Source organism: Ursus arctos, unplaced genomic scaffold (assembly GCF_023065955.2).
Source record: "Ursus arctos isolate Adak ecotype North America unplaced genomic scaffold, UrsArc2.0 scaffold_10, whole genome shotgun sequence".
Classification (NCBI taxonomy): domain Eukaryota; kingdom Metazoa; phylum Chordata; class Mammalia; order Carnivora; family Ursidae; genus Ursus; species Ursus arctos.
In genome coordinates, this window is record NW_026622764.1 from 58,617,809 (window position 1) to 58,638,477 (window position 20,669).

The window sequence follows — 20,669 nt, forward strand, 5'->3', positions numbered from 1 at the left end:
TGGGGACTCATTTCATAATCATTTCAAAATGTGCAATAGATTATTTACCTTGATGCTTCTTTAATGACATTTTGTAAAAATATTAGTCTTGTTTGTAAACTGCCTTGCACATGCTTCAGTAACGTGAAGATTCTTTCATATTCTTAAAACAAGAGAAGCAAAAAGAAAAAATTAAGTGGCTTTTCTATGCACTCTTATTCAATATTTTTCTACTGCAGTTTACTGTATCAAGATATACCACACAAAACCAAGATATTCCACGTAAAATTTTCACCACTAAGAATTTTATAAAACATATATTTCATCATATATCAGCAAAGATGAAATGACTTGTTAAACTGCATTCTTGGTAAAAGTTCCCATGAAGATATCAAACAGCTTAGTGAAGTAAGTGAAGAGGTTTCTGGTAGTGCCACTGAAAAAGCAGCAAGGTGCCTCCATCCTTATACTTCAAATTCTAAACTACAGTTCCCATGGTAGGGAGGGGCAAATGCAAGGGGGAAAAATGGGTAGAAGTGCTATTTCAGTTTCCAGTTTTCACCTAAAACTCTGCCAAGGACTATCCGCTCCTCAACGGCAGGGGCTATCCTGACCCACTTCTGAGCAATCCACAGGTCACTGTATCATCACAGCAGTGATCTGTCAGTATCTTTTGAATGAATGCCAGTAATATTGAAATTTTATCCCACAAAGTTCTTTAGTATTCATGTAATAGACAGCTTTTATAACTTCTGTTTTTTGGCCTAAACACATCCCGGGTCACTGTCATAGTTTAAACCTTAAAGGCAGCAGTAGACACTATGCCAGGAACTTCACAGGCATGAAGTCATCTAATATTCACTCCATCTTTTTGGGTTTGCTGCTACATTCAATTGCAGTTGCTATGTAGAAAAATACTCAGGACTCCAGGTCCCTGTCATGGTAGGAACTATGTGCAATTTATCTGTGTGTTCTTTAAGCTCTGCTCTCAGTCCCTCCTGCTTACCATATCTACCCATAACACTTTGCATACAGCAGATATTTAGTTTTGTAGTTTGAATAAAGAATCAAATCTTATATAGCTCATACGTTGTTTGGCACTGACCTAGAATCAGATCTATGTTTTTAGTTAATTTGACTCTTTTCTTTGAGCACACACAGAAATCAAATATGAGGTTTGCCTCTAATTATACATACTTCTTCCTGGCTTTCGGATCTCTTTCATTATTTGTGCTTTTAGTTCAGTGTTGACCTCTTCATGGCTTCTGCAATGCATCAATTTCTTTCCTGTGTTGAGTGAAGACGCTGGTATATTTTCTTCAGGACACTGTTCTTTATCTCTTGATTCCTCATGATTTTCTAAAAATCCACCAACAGTGAGGTCATTAGTTCCTAAATGGTCATGACCGAGAGCCTCTGTATGATTGGTTGGTCGTTCCAGCAAATTGGCTGGAGAAGAAGGTGAAAATTCAGTATCCATAGCATTTGGTGTAATATCTGATGAAAGTTGGTCTGCAACATGATTTTCAACCACATCATCTATTGTCGAATCATTAGTGGCTTCTGAAACTAAAAGCAAAGAAAAAAAATGATGTGAGCCGATTTCAAAGAACACAGTAAAAAAAAAGTTACAAATATTACAGCAAATCACAACTAATCTCCCTGATGGAATCAAATTAACAGATACTATGATAAGTTCTTAAGCTTTGCCAAAGAGATGGTGGATTTCAATGTCAAACATTTACCGTATTTACAAAATCTGTACAATTTTTGCCCTTAGGAAAAAAAATAAAAGACAATTTCAAACAACTTTTAGTTCTCTGCTTTATTCTATGGTGATTTACTGAACAAGTAGATTTCTAATACTTTAGGGAAATATAGAGAGAGCCTCAGCTCATTCCAACTGACCTCTGCCTTATACACCCACTATCATTTAGAGGCAAAAGTAAACACAGGAAGTCCAAACTGTTCAATACTCTGCAGGGAACATGCCGTCAAAGAGGTCACTTTATAGTATACTCTTTTCTTATAACCACCCATCCAGTCTTTGTTACTTGAGCAACACAGAACAGCCTGGTGCCCACTGCAGCTCATCAGATTACTAGACTTAAAAAAAACTTGCCCCCCACAGGAAGCAGCTGAATTAGAAGTTCCCTGACTGCTCACCAAACCTCCAGGACACCAGCTGAAGTCACCTCTAATTTCCCTCATTTACTGTCCAAAAGGTAAACTCATTCCCACAAAAATCCCCTAGACTTCTAACTCCCTCTCCAAATCCCCTTCCGTGACTTGCAAATTTTCCTGAATATTCTCTATGACAACTCCTGCTTTAACTGAAACCCAGAGCTCTGGCCGAGAAACTGCTCTTCTTTTCAGACTTGAAGTAGAAATTCCTTTCTCTCAAACACTCTCCACAGACTTAAAATAAGGATGTGGAGTCACTGACTCCTTCACCTTCTAGTGCCACTTCAAGATACGTTCTCCATGCGCTCCTGTAACACTCTTGCTCTTGTGAGGCTCAACTATGCTACTCTGCTCATCCTCTCTCTCCTTATCACTAGCTTGACTGATCTCCACGGCACACCTCTGTGGTCACACCTGGTTCACAGACTTCCTTCTACCCCCATGTCCCTTGGGCGTTGTCCTAGGTCATTAGTAGTCAAAGTGTGGTCTAATACAAGCAGTATTAACACCATCAGAGAGTTTGCTAGAAATGCTCACCTTGAGCCTGGCTCTAAACCACGAATTCGAATCCGCAGTTTAACTAGATCCCCTGGTGATTCGATTACACACTCAAGTCTGAGAAGTACTGTAGTATGTAACTTCAGTGTCTATGCAGATCACCTGCCAAGAACATGGCCTCTCAATTCTTTAATTTCTCATCTCTCTTGCCTCACAAATCAAACACAAATCTATGGATAGAGGAGCATAAGCTTTATCTTTGCAGGACTCCTGCTGTTTTTCTGTAACTCAGCCAGACTCTTATTCTAGCAACTCCTCCACTTTCTCCCTCCTGGTCATCAGATCCTACCTTCTAGATGCTTCTTTCTTATCTATCCTACTTACATCCCATAATGTATTACTTTTTACCTGTGTCCTAAATTCTCTCATTCTATATTGTCCTCCCATGATACCTGCCAGACAAAACTCTGAATGTGAAGGCTCTATCTGCTTGCTCTAGACCTGCATTTGCAGTGATGAGCACTACTGGAGAAGTACGACCCAGCTCTGCAGAGTGATCACCTTCACCAGCCAGGGTTCCTGGATCTCAGTGCTACCTAGCAATCTTATTACAACCTTTTCTCCCTCTCCCACAAAAGACCATTCTAACCTTCTCCACTCGCTTAACATCTCTGACTTTCCCAATTTCTCCTTCCCTCTCGGGAGTATACATCACCTCCTACTTCACAGAGGAAAGAAAAGCAGAGCCGTGAAACAGGAACTTCTCTACTTCCACTGTTAAACTTGCGCCCACACCCATTCTGCTTCAGTGGAAGCAGCATTCTTTCATCTGGGCTCTGGACCATTCCCTTCTGCCTTCCCAGTGATTTTGGGCTGATTATGCTTTCTCTCATCTTCATTTTTAGCCTCTCTCTACTGGTTCCATCACACCAGCATTTAAACATGCTCACCTCCGTCATCTTAAAGACAAAGCAAAGTCACCATTTTTAACCCCATGACTGCTTCCAGCTATCACTTTCTTTTCCCATCTCCCCGATGCAGCTAAACTTCTTAAACTGGTTGTTTACATTCACTGTCTCCATTTTCTCATCTCTCACTCCTCAACCCACTTCTTTAGTGTTCTGTCCCCTTTACTCCACCAGACTTGCTCTTGCTAAGGTAGCCTAAGACCAACAGAACTCTTCCAATCCTCGTGACTGATATGTTTAAGTATCTGAAACTGCCGACCACTCAATTCTCTTTCCCTTTAGCTCTCATGATGTCAAATTCTTCTCATCTCCTATTTCTTGGAGCCTTCCTTCTCAATCTCTTCTTTTGATCCTTATTTCTCTCCTTAACTTTGGCACTTCCAAATTCTGTTCTAGGCTGCTGCTTCTCATTGTTTCCCTTGGTGTGATTTAACTCACTCCAGTGGAGGTTAAGACTGCCTCCTCCACCTCCCTCTTTTTCCCCGTCTCTCCTTCCGAGGTCTAAACTAAAATACTCATCTTCTACCTCAGGATCTCCACGTGGCTATTTAATGGGCGCCTCTAAACTCACTCATCCTCTCTTCCTCCATTCCACCCTGTCACCCTCGTCTACCCAGCATCTCTCAACTCCTCTCTTGCCCTGGCTCTAATATCCAGTCCATCATCACCAAGTCTTTGCTGGTATATCCAAGTATTTCTCAAATACATGTTCTCAAAACTCCACTGCCAGGTCATTAGCTCTTCCCTGAGTTTCCTAACTACTTTCTGTGCATCCATAATAATTACTTAATAACATCAAATATCCTAGCAATGTCCACAATCTAATTACCTTATACATTTTCTATTTGTAGGGAAAGTTTGATTTTATTTGTTTCAGGGTCCAAATCAGGCCCTGTACATTTTACGGTTTATATGTCTTTTAAAACTACCTTTTAATCTATAAAATTCTTTTGTAACCTCTCTTTTTTTCTATGCATTTTTTCTGGAAACATACAGACCCCATATTCTCTGTCTTACAGTTCCCCATAATCCAGATTATGCTAATTGTATCCGTGTTTTGTCATTTAATATGTTCCTCTATCCTTTGCATTTCCTATAAATTGGTAGTTAGATCTAGAGGCTTGATCAGATTAAGGTTCAATTTTTTTCTTTTTTTTTGGCAAGAGTACTTCAAAAGTAGTACTGTATAATTCCATCAGGAGGTATAGAATATTTGGTTTCTCTCCAGTTAAGATGTTATAAACTACAAATGATCACTACCTATATAATTAATGCAATCATTAATTCACTAAGGGTTCCGCTAAATCCATTCTTGTTCTTTCCTAACAATATTCCACACAGTACAGTTGGCCTGGTCTTTATAAAATGCTAATCAAATCAGGTCACTAGCTCTTCAAAACCTTTCAAAGATTCTCATTGTCCTTAAAGTCTAGAATCTTTACAATGGCCTCCAAGGCCCTCCATGATCTGGCCTCAGCCTATCTTTCATTACTTAACTTATCTCATTCCCAACACCTTTGCTATACTAGGATTCTTTCAGTTCCCTTAACCCCTTCTCCTTAGTGTGTACGTTTGCACACATTCATATACGACCACTGTAGCATACAGTAGTACATAGCAAACTGCTTAGCACTACTACCAAATGCACAGCTTTAGTGCAACAATTCCCATTCACCCTTCAAATTGTGGCTTAAACATAACTTCCTCAATAAAGGGTTCTGACCCCACAAACTAAGTTAAATCCTCTTACCACATGCTGCCAAAACATACTCGACTTCCCTTTTAGAACATTCATCACATTTCTAATGAAACATTCAACGGCTGTCTTTCCTTACTCATTAGAAATGAAGGCAGAGATCACTATTGTCTCGTTCACCGCTATACCTCAATGTCTAGCACTATTTACAATAGCTTATGTATTTAATTATCAGTTATTCAATTAACCTGACATTGAAAACCATCTTTCTGTGGGTATTGACAATGCCCCTTTAATAACTGTTATTTTGAAATACTTAAGATTTGCAAATGATATTTAGATCATGCTAGCTATAATAAATATACAAAATGTCCAACAAATGTTTATTAAAAAGACATATAAAATGATTACATGCTAATTTAGAAGAAACGAGTATCTTCTCTAGACACTCTTGGGCTTTATCAATCAATATTTTCTATAATCTATTACAAAAATCTCTTCCCCACGAAGAAACAAAAAGCAACAAATAACTTTTTTTAAAAAAACCCTTACTTTTATGAAGAGGAAGGGGTTTAATAAGATCTGGCTGTGCTTGAGTCACAGGTACAGGTGGTCCTTTTCCTCCAATATGATTGTTCACAACTGGATTCTGTTGTCTGCCTCTTAGTAGTGGAGACATACAGCGACGTCTTTTAGGGATCCCTTGCATATTTGGTTCTCCAGGTCGTTTATGTTTATTTTGAGGTCCAGCCACAAATTCATCTGCTTCATCTATCATCATACCCTATAACAAAAAAGAATATAATTTCCCTGGACTTACATACAGTCTTTAAATGGCACAATTCCAATCCCCATTAGAGCAACTATATTATAAATATGTTGACATTTATTAGTCTACCAAGAAAAGTAGCTTACTTTAGTTAAATTAAGAACTGTTAAATCCACAAATGGATCATACAATGGAACATTTCAAGTTTACCTTTTTATCTAGCTTAAAGGGGTTGCCAAATGTATGCAACCTTCGAGGCTGATCAGGATCAAGTTCTCTTAGTGGAGAAGGTACTTGCTTGAGGTATTCCTGGTAATTCCCCATTTGTGCTATAGGAACACTGTGCACTTGATCTTTTCAAATAGAAGAGAGCAACAACAAAAGTTAGCCTCACTAAAACAGTACTGTTTAATTATCAAATAATGTCTTCTTATATATGAATGCTACCTGGTATTATTCAAGGCAGTCTTCCCTTACCATATGTGCCAAATTAGTGTGTTGTCACTACAAATATTGTGACAAAAACGAAGTCTTTTTGAGATTTTTAAAATGAAATTTAAGAGCTGATTTTATCTTCTAAACAAAGCAAGAATATTGCAGTTAATTTGAGTGTGCAAAATAAGCAATATGTGTTAACATTACCATGAAAAGGAATGTCTGCTCTATTCCCATTAAGCAAAATTTAATTATAGCAATATTTATAGAAAAGATATATCACACAGATAACCCTTTTTATATAAAGCTATAGTTGGAATGCTTACATCAGAGATGGCCAAGAGTTAAATTCTCATCTGACTTGATTTGTAGTACATGCCACGGATACAGCTGAAGGAACAGGACATGTACTGACCAATGAAGTTAAATCACCAGATACCAGTATGTCACACGAAAATGATTTTGTGTGTGCGTGAATGCATGAACAAAGCCAAAAAAGAAACTCAGCTGCTAACAAAGGTTGTCATCTCTGGGGAACAGAATTTGGGGCCACAATGATGACAGAAAGGAATGTAGAGAATCAGGGATGACTTACTTCTTCATTTGTTTGAATTTACGAAGAAAATATAATACTACTATAGTAATTCTTTAAAAGTTACACTATCATACCATGTTTTTTCAATATAAAGAAAGAAATTCACAAAAGAAATACCATTATTGAAACCATGATCTAACCTTCATCCTGTCCTTTAAGAAATCTGCGGGTGCTCTTCAAAAGATTAGATCTCATTCTTGTTAAGTGATCCAAAAGATTCCGCCTTGGTATGTCATATGCATTTCTAAATGTCTGTGGCTTCAAATCCTATCGAAAAACATTGAAAGACAAAATTTATTTTCAAATATAGAATTAAAAGAGACTAAAATCTCTAGCCTGCAACACAGGTTTGGAAATAAGAAATACAAGTCTCATTAGCTTTAAAAATAGAATAAAGAATTATGATGCAAGCTTAACATACTGTTTTGAAAACCAGAAGATCAAAATTGGTAATGAGTTCAACCAAATAACTCAAATTCACATCTTTCAAGATTTTATTATATATTCTGGCTAAGGGAAGTAAATATCTTACAAAACGAATTTTCAAATTTTAAAGACTTTGAAGGTTTAAAGAAGAAACATAGTTTGAGGTATAATCCACATACAATAAATTAACCCATTTTAGGTATACAGTTTGATGAGTATCAGTAAATTTACAGTTGTGAAACCATTACCACAATCCAGTTTAAGAACACTTCCATCATCCCAGGAAAGTTCTTTGTGCCCATTTGTAGTCAATCCATTTTCCTATCCCCAGGCATCCACTGATCTGCTTCCTGTCACCCTACATTCCACTTTTTAAGTGGAATTTTGCTATATCAAATCTTTTCCATCTGGCTTTTTCCACTAAGGACAGTGTTTTGAGATTCATCCATGTTATTAATGTATCAGTAGTCTGTTCTTTTTTACTGCAGAGTAGTATTCCATTCTATGGCTATACCTCTCTTTATCCATTTTCCAGCTGATGAACAGTTTTCTTTTCAGTTTTGGTGATTATGAATAATGCTGCTATGAACATTTGCATACAAAGCCTTTATATGGACATACATCTTCATTTCTCTCATGTAGATAGATACCTTTGAGTAGAACTGCTGGTCATATAGGAAGTATAGCCATTCTAGTGGGTGGGAAGTGGGATCTCATTATAGTTTTAATTTGCATTTCCCTAATGGCCATTAAGCTACAGCATCTTTTAATATGTGTTTGAATCTGTGTATCTTATTTAGTGAATTATCTGTTCAAAGATTTTGCCCATTTTTTATCAGATGTTTTTTTATCACTGAGTTGCAGGAGTTCTTTATCTATTTTGATACAAATGCTTTGTTCTACATATACTTTTCTCCTAGGCTGTAGCTTGCCTGTTCAAGTTTCTTTTGTAGACAAAAATTTAAATTTTAATGAAGTTCAATTTATCAAGTTGTGTGTGTGTGTGCTTTTTGTGTTATATTTGAGAAATCTTCGATGACCCCTGACCCAACGTCATGAAGACTTTCTCTTGTTTTCTTCTAGAATTTTATAGTTTTAATTCTTACAATTAAGACCATGAGCACTCCAAGTAATATGAATGAGATAATGGTCAAGTTTATTATTTTGAATACAGTTATCCAATTGTTCCAGCACTGTTTCTGAAGAGATTGTCTTCTTACCCACTGAATTATTGTGGCACCTCTGTTAAAAATTAATTGACTACATGTGTGAGGGCCTACTTCTAGACCCTCTTCAGTTCTACTGATCCATATGTTTACCCATATGCCAACAACGCAACATGTTGAACAACTTTTACAGTAACTTTCAAAATTAGATAGTACAAGTATTCTAACTTTATTATTTTGCAAAATTGTTTCAGCCATACTAGGACCTTTAAATTAATTTCCATATAAATTTTAGATCAGCTTGTCTGTTTCTACAAAAAAGGCTACTGGGATGAAGATTTTTTTAATAATGAATATTCATAAGGCATTTTAGGATCATGCTATGTACCCAAGGTCATCAGTATAAGTACCAAACTGCAATGAACTCTAAGACTAGCTATGTAACTTCAGGCAATCTTTAAGTCTTGTTTTCTTTCTTTTTTTTTTTTTTTTAAAGTAATTGCTACAACCAAAATGGGGCTCAAACTCACAACCCCAAGATCCAGAGTCGCATGCTCTACCAACTGAGTCAGCCAGGCACCCCGTCTGTTTTCTCATCTATAAAATGAACGGGTTGGTTTACTCATCAGTCCATCTATTCATCCATTCAGCATGTACGATGTTTGTTTTAATTCTAAAATTCCATGATTCAATAATAGTGTTAATGATCGTTATTCTTCAGAGGTCTAGAAGTACTTCTGAAGTTTGGACAAACTAAACATCAGTTAATGGAAAATTTGATTTATTTAACAATACAACAGAATATAACCTGAGCAGTACTAAATTCACATAACTATTACCTTATTGAGCAAAGCAACTTGGAACCCAGTGTATTCTTTCATATTAAGGTCTAGCAGTCTGTGAGGAACATCCTCTGAAATTCCCTGGAGCAACTGTTGAAAATCTTTTCTATAAGCCATTGATAAACCATGTGATCGGCTTCGCACTTTAATTCCAGTTTCCTGTACTACTTTTTTGCCCACAGATCCGATGACTCGATCAGATTCTATTTTGGCCTAAAGTAAAAATAAATAAGACATAGTCTTGACATAATCTAAATTAATAAATTAAATACTAATAGTTTTGGTCTTCTATAAATTAAATATTTATTTATGTTATAAAATGTATACAATTATAAACTCAAGTAGCACAGGTTATGTCAAGTTCTTGGTAAACTAAATATAGTTTAAATAAAAATGTCTTACAGTTTTAAATCATTACAATTATAACCTTCTGGAGCAGGGCAAACAAAAACAACTTCAATTTATTTTTATGTACTAACACCCACTACACTTAAACCATGAAATGTAAGTGCACCCTAAATAAAAATATGGATTTCCAATTCAGAGGTCATATAAAAATCAGAAAAAAAAATCTCATCAGTATTTATTTAAAGACACTATTATTAGCACCTAACTAAATGTTCATAGGGTAACAAATGATGATGTAGTTTTTCTATGGAAAACAAAATAGCAATATTTTGACTCTATCCAACCTACATCTCAATGAGCAGAAGTACAGATGGCAGAAGCACTGGAAAAATATTTTATATGGTATTAATATCTTGGCAGTCTAACTGTATACTGCTTGACTACCAGAGTATCTATTAATGTGATTTATGCTCAAAATGATAACATTCAGTGTTTTTTATAAATATTTCAAAAGAAACTCCCATTTTTGAAAGAAAAAAACTACAGTTTTTAAAACATTAAGCAAAAGAAACTGATTTTTGTCTAAGAAAAACAACTTTCTAACATAAATTTCACAGGTAGAAAAGTCTAGGACCACAATAATGAAGCCATTTCCATAAACTAGGAATTATTATTTCATATTAACATTCCAAAACACGGCATATCATGTACTTGAGACTGAATTATGTTAAGATATGATATATGTGGTTTTAAAACATAATATATTAATACAATGTAATTCCATTAGAACCATCAGAACTAACATCTGGCCTGTTAAGCATCTTAGCCAAACCATTCAAAATACTTAATGGCTCTATTTCTTAACATTACCTGTTGACTCAATTTTTTGAGGTATGAAATGACACTGTAACTAAGTCCATATTCCATACTGTCTGCTATTAGGTTAGGTGCTCCCATCATTCTAACAGCTTTCTTCAAAGGCTATTGGAAAAGAGAAAACATCACATCAATCCTAAGCTTGTCAAAAATGTAGGGCTCCATGTATTGTCAATTTTGAAGATTTCTTCAAAAAAAATTTCTCCTTTTTTTTGATAAGAGAGTAACATATCATATTTGTGTCTCAGTAAAATGTTTGCCACTGGTACGAAAGGTAGCTTGAAATACTTAAAAAGGATTAGAGGCTATTCTTTAACAACACCTGGGACAAGAAAGGGTAAAGCCCTAGACTCCTTAGTATCACTGGAGATACTAAGTTTGGAAGAAATGGGCAGGAGACACATCACAGAGGTAGATTTGATAGAAATTAAGAAGTGAAAAGGAGGCAAGAAAAATGGAAGGTTTCTACCTTGGGTTACTGTGGTTTATGGCTCAAGCATTCACTAGCTGTAGTGAACTACACAGCCAGGTTATATAGCCTCTCTGGGTCTAAAGTTTCTCATTTGAAAAGGACAATAGCATCTACTGCATAGGGCTGTCATGGGATTAAATGAATTAATACATGTAAAGCACATATAAAAGCATCTGATATATAGTAGGCATGTTAATCATGACTACTGTTATTATTAGCTGAACTGAAAAAATAGAAACAAGCTCTGAAGGAAAAAAAGTCTAATATTTACAGTGGATGCAGTATAATGAAATAATTTTCAACTGTAAGGAGAGCCCAGTTGTGCAATGAAAAATGTCACTAGCAGGACAGTCTAGCATGTGTGAGTGGGATGCAGTCAGAAAAGGATGACAGCCATTCACTGACATCAGAAAGTGTACAAGCACTTGTGTCAAACTGGAATCAAATCCCAGCCCTGATATTTAAAATCCACGTAGCTTTGCCTAAATCCTACAGGTTGCTATGAAACGTAAATGAGTCAACATATGTAACAGTTCATATTCAGTGTTTCTTCCTTTTCACTCTTACAAGGCAGGCACGATGTGCTAGACATACAATATACCTCTCAGAAGTCTAAAATATGATTTTTCAAAGCTCAAGAAATTAATGCTCTTAGTAGAGACCATTTAGAAAGATGAGTTACAGTCAAATGCTATAATATTCCTGCATTAAAAGTAAAAACAGAAGGAGGAATGAACCATGAGAGACTATGGACTCTGGGAAACAAACTGAGGGCTTCAGAGGGGAGGAGGGTAGGGGAATGGGATAGGCTGGTGATGGGTAGTAAGGAGGGCACATATTGCATGGTGCACTGGGTGTTATACGCAACTAATGAATCATCAAACTTTACATCAAAAACCAGGGATGTACTGTATGGTGACTAACATAATATAATAAAAAATATTATAAAAAAAAAGGAAAAATGTTTAAAAGTGCTTTTAACACTGGTCTACTTAAGAAGTTACTTTTCATACAATAAATAATGTATTTAATAATATATATATTATTGGTCTTATCTACTACGATACACTAGGTTTTAAGTACAAGTGACCATTGACAACATGAGGGTTAGAAGTGCTGACCCCACACAATAAAAAATCCATGTATAAACTTTTGACACCCCCAAAACTTAACTACTAGTAGCCTGCTACTGACCGGAAGCCTAATAACAAGTAATTTTTGTATGTATATGTATTTTATATATACTATATTCTTATAACACCTAGGTTTTTCTTGACTTTTTAAAAATATTTCTAGGCTTTACAGTTCATCTGCAAGTTTTTCAAATTGCCACAAATCTCAAAAAAATTTTCTTTATATTTACTGAAAAAAATCCACATATAAGCGGACCCATGCACTTCAAACCTGTGTTTGTCAAGGGTCAACTGTAATCACAAACTCATGGTTCTAAAAATATAGGATTCTATGAGAATATATACTTATCTACCTAAAAACATGTTTCTGGAGACTTAGGGAATAACACAACAAAAACCATTATGTACCCTTAAAGAAAAATAGTTATAAAACTGCAATTTAACAAGGGAGTACAACAATTGGAGCTATTCTAAAAGCCAGGCTGCCTGGGATTAAATTCTAGTCTCCCACACATTAGCTATGTAGCCTTGGACAAATTATTTAATCGGTCAGTGCCTTAGTTTCACGAATGATTTCTACCTCACAGGGTTACTATATAAATTAAATGAGGTTAATAGAACATTATATCAAAAACTAATGATGTACTATATGTTGGCTAATTGAATTTAAATTAAAAAAAAAAGAAAAAAGAAATTAAATGAGGTTAATACATGTAAAATGCTTAGCATAATATCAGGCCTAATGTATGCATTATATATGTTCTGATGATCATTATCATTGTCATCATCATTATTATGCAAATCACTGAAACCTTTCATTCCCATTACATCTATTATTGGTTATTTGAACACTCAATTTTCAGGACATCTGTATGTTCTATACATTCTATAATAGCAACAAATAAAAGTTTTAATACCTACAGTAAACTATAAGCATAATGTACAATTTTATAAAAGTTCTATTTTTAACAATAACATTCTTACCCCAAGATAGTAGGGAGGCATTGTCTTCAAATAACTTTCAAATGACTGTCTCCATTTCAATGTTGGTTTTGCTTTATGTACTTTAAACAAGTCATCTATAAATGTATAATGTGAACAAACTATCATCATCCATTGTTTTCACACATGAAAATCAAGTCAAATACATTTCATTTTTAAAGTCAGTTTTCTAATTTTAAGAGAGTAACATCAGACATTAAGTTTTTAACAAAATTAAAATGGGCACAATTTTTGGTTCTGCCATTTTGGGTAGTAATACCATTTTAAAAATAAAAAGATGCCAATCACGTATTTCATGTAAGAATATTTCATGTAACAATAAAGGTAGAATCAGAAAATACACAAGAAAATCTATACCCTCTCTAGACTTAGACATAAAACAGATTTGAGAGCAAAGTATGCACAATGTTTTCTATAAAATATACCTAATATTTTGACTATAACTTTTAAATCTGATGTGTTTCCATGGAGGGAAAGAAGTCTTCTCCAATAGTACTGCTCAAAAATTATAGCCAGAGGGTCCCCAGAAACTAACTTTAGGCTTTTATTATATTGTTTTGGAATAAATTTATTCATTTAGAAAAAATATTTGCCAAATGAAAATTAAAGTACAGGTAAATTCTTAGAAAGAAAATACACTCAGATTTATAAATATATGCTTCTACAAAATGTCTTGTTTACCAAATACAAAGCCTAGATTACCAATTCTAACCATGTAAGAAATCTAACGTGTAGAAAACGGAGAATATTTAAAATTTAAAACACAATATCTTCAATAGTTTATAGAATCAAAGGTGCTTTGACAATGACTTTTAACTTAGCACAGACATACACAGGTTGCTATAAAACCACCTTAGATAGGCTCAATATTTCAGCGTATTAAAAACAGTTATATTAATTTCCACAAGACATGAGAACTTACAAAGAGATGTTCCCAAACTTGGTTTCTAGAAAAATTTGTATGTATGCTGAGCCACAGAGAATGGAGCAAGAATGACTTACCTAAAAGGGGAAGGAGGACTGGGTAATTGTAAGGCATCACAAATAAGTTGACACAGTTCAGTGCTGTACTGGCTTTCAAGTAACCAAAGGGATGACCAAGTTCACTATATTTTGCACTATTGCTCACATACACCTGTTAAAAGGGAGTGGTTAAGACTTCATATTTAATGACCTTTACAAAACCTTTTATAAATCACTGATTTAACTTTTTAAAAGAACATCCAACTTTTAAATCACTGTAGTTTTTCAGCTCACCTGCCAACATGTTTGAGGAGATTTCCTTTCCAGGATAAATTGAGTCAGTGGTGAAGGTTCCAACTCATACTTGTCAAAAGGCAATTTGTCAATAACCATTGGTTCACAGTCTGTACAGGAAAACTTCACTACAGGATGAGACGTACGAGGTGGCTAGAGGGGAAAGTCTTATTATTACTATTTACACAAAATACAAGAAACAAACTCATTTTCAGTATCTCTCACTATCAAAATTTACTCAGTTCCTCAGTTTTGTTAATTGAGAGTTTAATTTACTACTGAAAACACCATTAAAGCGGAAAGAAAATACTTAAAAATGCAATGCTTAAATTTCACATTCACAAGAAAAAGACAAAACATTTTAAAATGTATACAGAATAAAAATCTTTTTAGGTCAAAATCAAATTTATCAGAAAAGTGCAAAATTTTGGAAATAAGTACTCATCAATTGTTACATTTAAGAAATAACTAAAGTATAGAAACCTTTCTAAGTTCTCAATTGTAGCAATTAAATTTCTTGTATGTTGTAGTAGCTTCCAAACTGATTATACACCTTGTTCAGAAGTTTCTGAATATACAGTATGTTAGGACATATATACATTTACTTATAAATTATTTGTAAATTAACTTATAGGTTTATAAAAAGTATATATCAAAATAATATTAAAAATAGGAGAAAAAGATAAATAGAAATAGAAATTCTAAAGTTTTCCTTCCCTATTCCAGTAGACTGCTTTGGTTATCTCCATGGTATATATATACTACTTTGGACAACCTGATCTGAAGATACAAAAACACAGTACTTTAAGGGAAAAAAAATAAAGGCATGTTATACTATTCCCTACCCCCACCCCCATAGTCTCCTTCCTAAAAATCTCACTGATTGAAGACTGATGAAGGAAATAGAGCTACGAGGAAATAATTTGAAATTTTACTGCTATAAAAGACTCTTATTACTCCATTACTACCTATACCCTGGTGGCTCCCAAATCCAGTGTTGGGATCAAATCTCTCTTACTCCTCTTATGTTTCAACTATCTACTAGACAGAACCAGAATCTTCTATAAGTCCCTCAAACACATTATTATGCAATTCATTATTTCTCCCCCAAACTACAAAACCTGTTTTAAAAACCTAGGTGTTGGGGGGCCTGGGTGGCTCAGTCTGCTAAGCGTCTGGGTCCTGGGATCCAGCTGGCATCGACTCCCTGCTCTGCGGGGAGTCTGCTTCTGCCTCTGCCCCTCACCCCGCTCGTGCTCTCTCTCTCTCTTTCAAATAAATAAATAAAATTTTTAAAAACAAAAACAAAGAAACAACCTAGGTGTTATCCTTAATATCTCCTCCTTGTCCTCATTATTTAATTGTCACAAAGACCTAGATAAAATCTCACAAGTTCTAAGCCACTGGGCAGAACACATAAACTCGGCAGGTGCTCAGTATTTAGTTACTGCCCTCTGTCAATAATAACCTCCCATCTCTTTAGAAATTTCTATCTTCTGTTTCTTAGTACTCTAATTTATGCCTTCATCATTTCTCAGACTAGACTAGTACAACTGCTCATTTTTAATTAACCTCTCTAATTAGCTCCCTCCAATCAATCCCACAGCCTCGAAATATAAATATGATCATGTAATTTCCCTATCTAAAATTATTTGGTAAAAGTAGCAAGCCAATCACCTAAAAATAGGACCCAGACTCTTTTCTTTAAATACCATATATAAAGATCCTTGATGATCTGGTCCCTATCTGCCTTTCGACCACTACACCATGTATATGTGCCCTGTGCTCCAGCCATGCCAAAACAGTTGCAGTTACCCAAGTAGATCATCATCTTTTCATGCCCCTGGTTTCATGTTATCCTGGCTGCTTTATTATTTTCTCCCTTGTATGTTACAAACAAAGTTTTGAAGTCTGAACTGGCAAGTAAAACATCTAAGAATTCCTTCCTGACACTCTTTCTCGCCCTGTACTCCAAATACATACCAGGCAGTTAGTTAGGCACCACCTCCTCTGCGCTTTGCTCCATGCGCCTAGTGCAGTTCGCACACTGTTCTGTATCATGTTTACAGGTCTGACCTTCCTATGGAATGGTAAGATTCCAAAAGGTAAGCACTATGTTTTACTCATCTTGTGCTCCTGTAGCTCACATGTACCTGACACGTATCTTATTGAATCAGTCCATGAAACTCACTTATATTTTGGAATGAAAATATTGAGAACCATGAGGAAAAATGTGTGCTAGTCGGGGAGAATGTCTTCTAGAACTTGGCAAAGAAAAATTTAATCCCTGAAACAATCCCATGAGATAGCTGTTATCTCCGTTTAACTGACAGGAAATGGAGGCTTGGAGAAGATAACTGACCAAAATACAGCTAATAACTGGAGGAGCCATGATTTAAATGCAGAATCAGTCTAAGAAATCACATTTCAGTATCAATACATCTTATTTGAATACTATTATTTGTAAAAATTTCATTTCCCCTCTAATATCCTTCAGTTACTTAATTTTGCCAGTTCTTTCCAATATTCTCTCTTTCTTATGATTCTCTCTTCCATCATCTTAAGTCATTGTCTTATAATCTCTTACATGAATCCTAGCAACAGCCCTCTAGATAACCTGCTTACCATCCAACTTATCTCTTAATTTTGCTGCAGATGAAAACTACCGGATTATATTTCCTAAAGCAGCATCTGTTAAAAACATCTTCACTTACTCTGTGAACCCCACCTCAGTGAGAAAAGCTCAAATTCTTAATCTGGCATTTAAAGTCAAGAGCAATTTGGTTTATTTAATACTCTCAATGTCCTACACACATATTATGACCCACCTGTACTCATTATTTCTCATTCCTCTAACCTCACCTTGTTCTTTTTTACTTGCATACTTTTTTCTCATACTGTTTCCTCCCCCAACTGAAATCCTACCCACACTTCAAAACCTAACAATTTGCAATAGACCACTAAAGCAATATTAATAGATAATGCTTGTGACACTGGTTTTGGATTTCTTTCTATTAGGACTCAACAAGTACTATACATACTACTATGGTGTTAAACACAATAGAATGAATAACCAACAAGACAATATTTCATACAAATATGATATCTAGTCTATGAAAGTTGAAAGGGCTCCAGAAGAGAAAGTAAAATGGCTGAAGAAATTAAGAGCTTCTCTATAAAGGCCAGATTTTAAAACTATTATGATTCAATTAGAAAAAAAGAAAAGGAAAAGAAAAAAGATACTTCGTATAAAGCCTTAATTTCATGTACTACTTCACTAAATCCCTAATAAATAGAGGAAATACTGCTTTATAGACCTTGTATAGAATAAAAGTAAATATTGCCCTGAAGAGGTGATATAGGTTTAAAGTGTAAAGGTTTCAACTAGTGCACTGCAGGTGGGAATGCAAACTGGTGCAGCCACTCTGGAAAACTGTATGGAGGTTCCTCAAAAAGTTAAAAATAGAATTTCTCTACCATCCAATAATCGCATGGGTATTTACCCAAAGAATACAACAACACTAAATCTAAGGGATACATGCACCCCTATCTTTATAGCAGCATTACTTACAATAGCCAAGATATAGAAGGAGCCCAAGTGTTCATCGATTGATGAACAGATAAAGAAGATATGATATATGTATATCATAATGGAATATCATTCAGCCATAAAGAATAAAATCTTGCCATCTGAATAACACAGATGGAGCTAGAGTAAATGCTGAGCCTTTGTCATTCAGAGAAAGACAAATACCACATGATTCCACCCATATGTGGAATTTAAGAAACAAAACAAATGAACAAAGGGGAAAACGAAAGAGAAAGACAAAGAAATCAAGAAACACTCAGTTCAACTGTAGAGAACACACTGACGGTTACCAGAAGGGAGGTGGTGAGGGGACGGGTGAAACAGGTGATGGGGATTAAGGAGCGCAGTTTGTGATGAGCACTGTTGTATGGAGCACTGCTGTACGGGAGTGCTAAATCACTGTATCGTACACCTGAAACCAATATAATATTGTGTGTTTACTGGAATTAAAATAAAAACTTACAAAAATAATAAAGTATGAAGGTTTCAGAAAGGTTTCAGTTTAATTAAAAAATGGTATCTACATGAAACATTGTTAAAACTCCTTCATGATCTCTGAAATACAATCGTTATCTTCCAAGGGTAACAGCAAAAGAACCACTAACATGTTCTCCCACAAAGTATCCCATGATACCCTGATACTAGAAAAAAAGCTATTCTGAAAAAATAGTGTATTAACATCATTGACTAGCTATTAATTTGAAAAAATTTACCCTATCACTATCAGAACCCTAGGGTGTCTACTGATAATTCACAATGATCATTCAATAAACCTCACTTTTTTTAAGATTTTATTTATTCATTTGACAGAGACAGAGACAGCCAGCAAGAGAGGGAACACAAGCAGGGGGAGTGAGAGAGGAAGAAGCAGGCTCCCAGCGGAGGAGCCTGATGTGGGGCTCAATCCCAGAACGCCGGGATCACGCCCTGAGCTGAAGGCAGACACTTAACGACTGAGCCACCCAGGCGCCCCAAACCTCACTATTTCTAAAAATAATTCATATAAACAAGACCAGAAAGTCATTTCTACTTAAAACTTCCAGAATGAAAACACTGAACATAACCTAAAAACATGAAAGCCAACATGAATTTACAAACAATTGGAATTATTTTCTAAACTTCCATTTAAATTCTAAATTGTGTCCTAGAGACAAATCCTTATATGTTATATGAATATTTAGAGACCAAAGAGAAACTCTTGTTACATTATGATTCTGCACCCATATGCCAATAGTAAAAACATAAGCATAGTATTAGATTCTAAAGGAAACCAACACCTTTTGTCTATGACACCTTTTTTCTATTCATAATGAACGATACAGTATACTAAATCACATAATACCTTACCATAGCACTTTCAACACTTGTCTAATTCCTGTTAATTAGTCACACCTTTGATAGCAGTACTTAAAACTACTATGAGAAGCAGTTAAATGGTTACTATTACAAAGTCACAGTCTTTTTGGTACTTACTAGTGTTGGAGAATTCTGATCTGGCCAAAATGATTCTGGAACAGGCCAATGACCTATAGGAACCCCAGTTTTAGGATTTGGTCTGACATATATGAGTTTGTGACAGCTATGCCAAGGCTGCGATCCAAAAGGTCTTGATATATCTGGCTGCCCATCTGTAGCAAAGAAAATAAGACAAAGAAGGTATGTATCATTAAGAAAAAAAAAACATAAGAAGTTAAATTATATCCACTGTTACTTAACATAATAAAAATGTCTGAATACTTGTTCAATTCTGAATTTTCCTGTTTTTTCGAATGGTTCTACTATCATGACTACTTAACATTTAGATTAAAGTCCATGAAATAGTAAAGTCTGTAAATTCAGCAGTTGAAAGGCGGTACCACAGTATCCTTTGCGTGCCCATTCAGAATAGTTAAAACCTACTTTATGGTAGATACTTGTTTAATGAATGATATGTTTTCCCTATCAGATGATAGGAGCAAACACCCAATCTCTTCATCATCATACTTGGCTTAGTAAATACTAGGTAAGTATTGCTAAATGAAGACTTCTTTAAAATCATTTTTAACTAAAGCATAATTAACTAGAAAAAATTTAATATGCAAATCCAGATATGAGGCATCTACCTTCAATCTAAAATAATTCTAGCAAAATAGCAACTGTCTTCCACAGTTTAGTAAACATTTACTTGGTGCCTAACTCTAAGCCAAGTATTAAAATAATTTAAGAATACATTCCATGTCTAAGATTCAATTAAAGAAAAAGCTTGTTTTTTTAAACCAAACACAGTGACACAATTTATATAAACTTTACCATTTTCTGCTCTTTCCCTATTATCCCCCTCTGAGAGTACCTAGTTTTTTAAATCTTTATGACCTTTCTCTTCTTCCAATTACCCACTCTAGTGGATCACCTCTGCCAAGTGTCATTAATGCCTTTGTAATTCTTGTTATAAGCT

General features: G+C 35.1%; 1 protein-coding gene across 4 annotated transcripts in view; it reads right to left on the bottom strand.

Moving 5' to 3' along the window:
* The window catches only part of INTS6 (integrator complex subunit 6), a 178,770-nt gene that overhangs the window by 4,860 nt on the left and 153,241 nt on the right, over positions 1 to 20,669 (bottom strand). For all 4 annotated transcript variants that reach the window (XM_048215535.2, XM_048215534.2, XM_026493208.4 and 1 more), the window contains 11 exons: positions 19,709 to 19,863; positions 14,647 to 14,799; positions 14,392 to 14,524; positions 13,372 to 13,466; positions 10,777 to 10,887; positions 9,556 to 9,771; positions 7,265 to 7,391; positions 6,305 to 6,447; positions 5,878 to 6,109; positions 1,177 to 1,548; positions 49 to 142 (listed from right to left, as the gene is read on the bottom strand). In XM_048215535.2, coding sequence (XP_048071492.2) covers positions 49 to 142; positions 1,177 to 1,548; positions 5,878 to 6,109; positions 6,305 to 6,447; positions 7,265 to 7,391; positions 9,556 to 9,771; positions 10,777 to 10,887; positions 13,372 to 13,466; positions 14,392 to 14,524; positions 14,647 to 14,799; positions 19,709 to 19,863 — 1,831 coding nt within the window. The remainder of the gene's footprint in view (positions 1 to 48; positions 143 to 1,176; positions 1,549 to 5,877; positions 6,110 to 6,304; positions 6,448 to 7,264; positions 7,392 to 9,555; positions 9,772 to 10,776; positions 10,888 to 13,371; positions 13,467 to 14,391; positions 14,525 to 14,646; positions 14,800 to 19,708; positions 19,864 to 20,669) is intronic.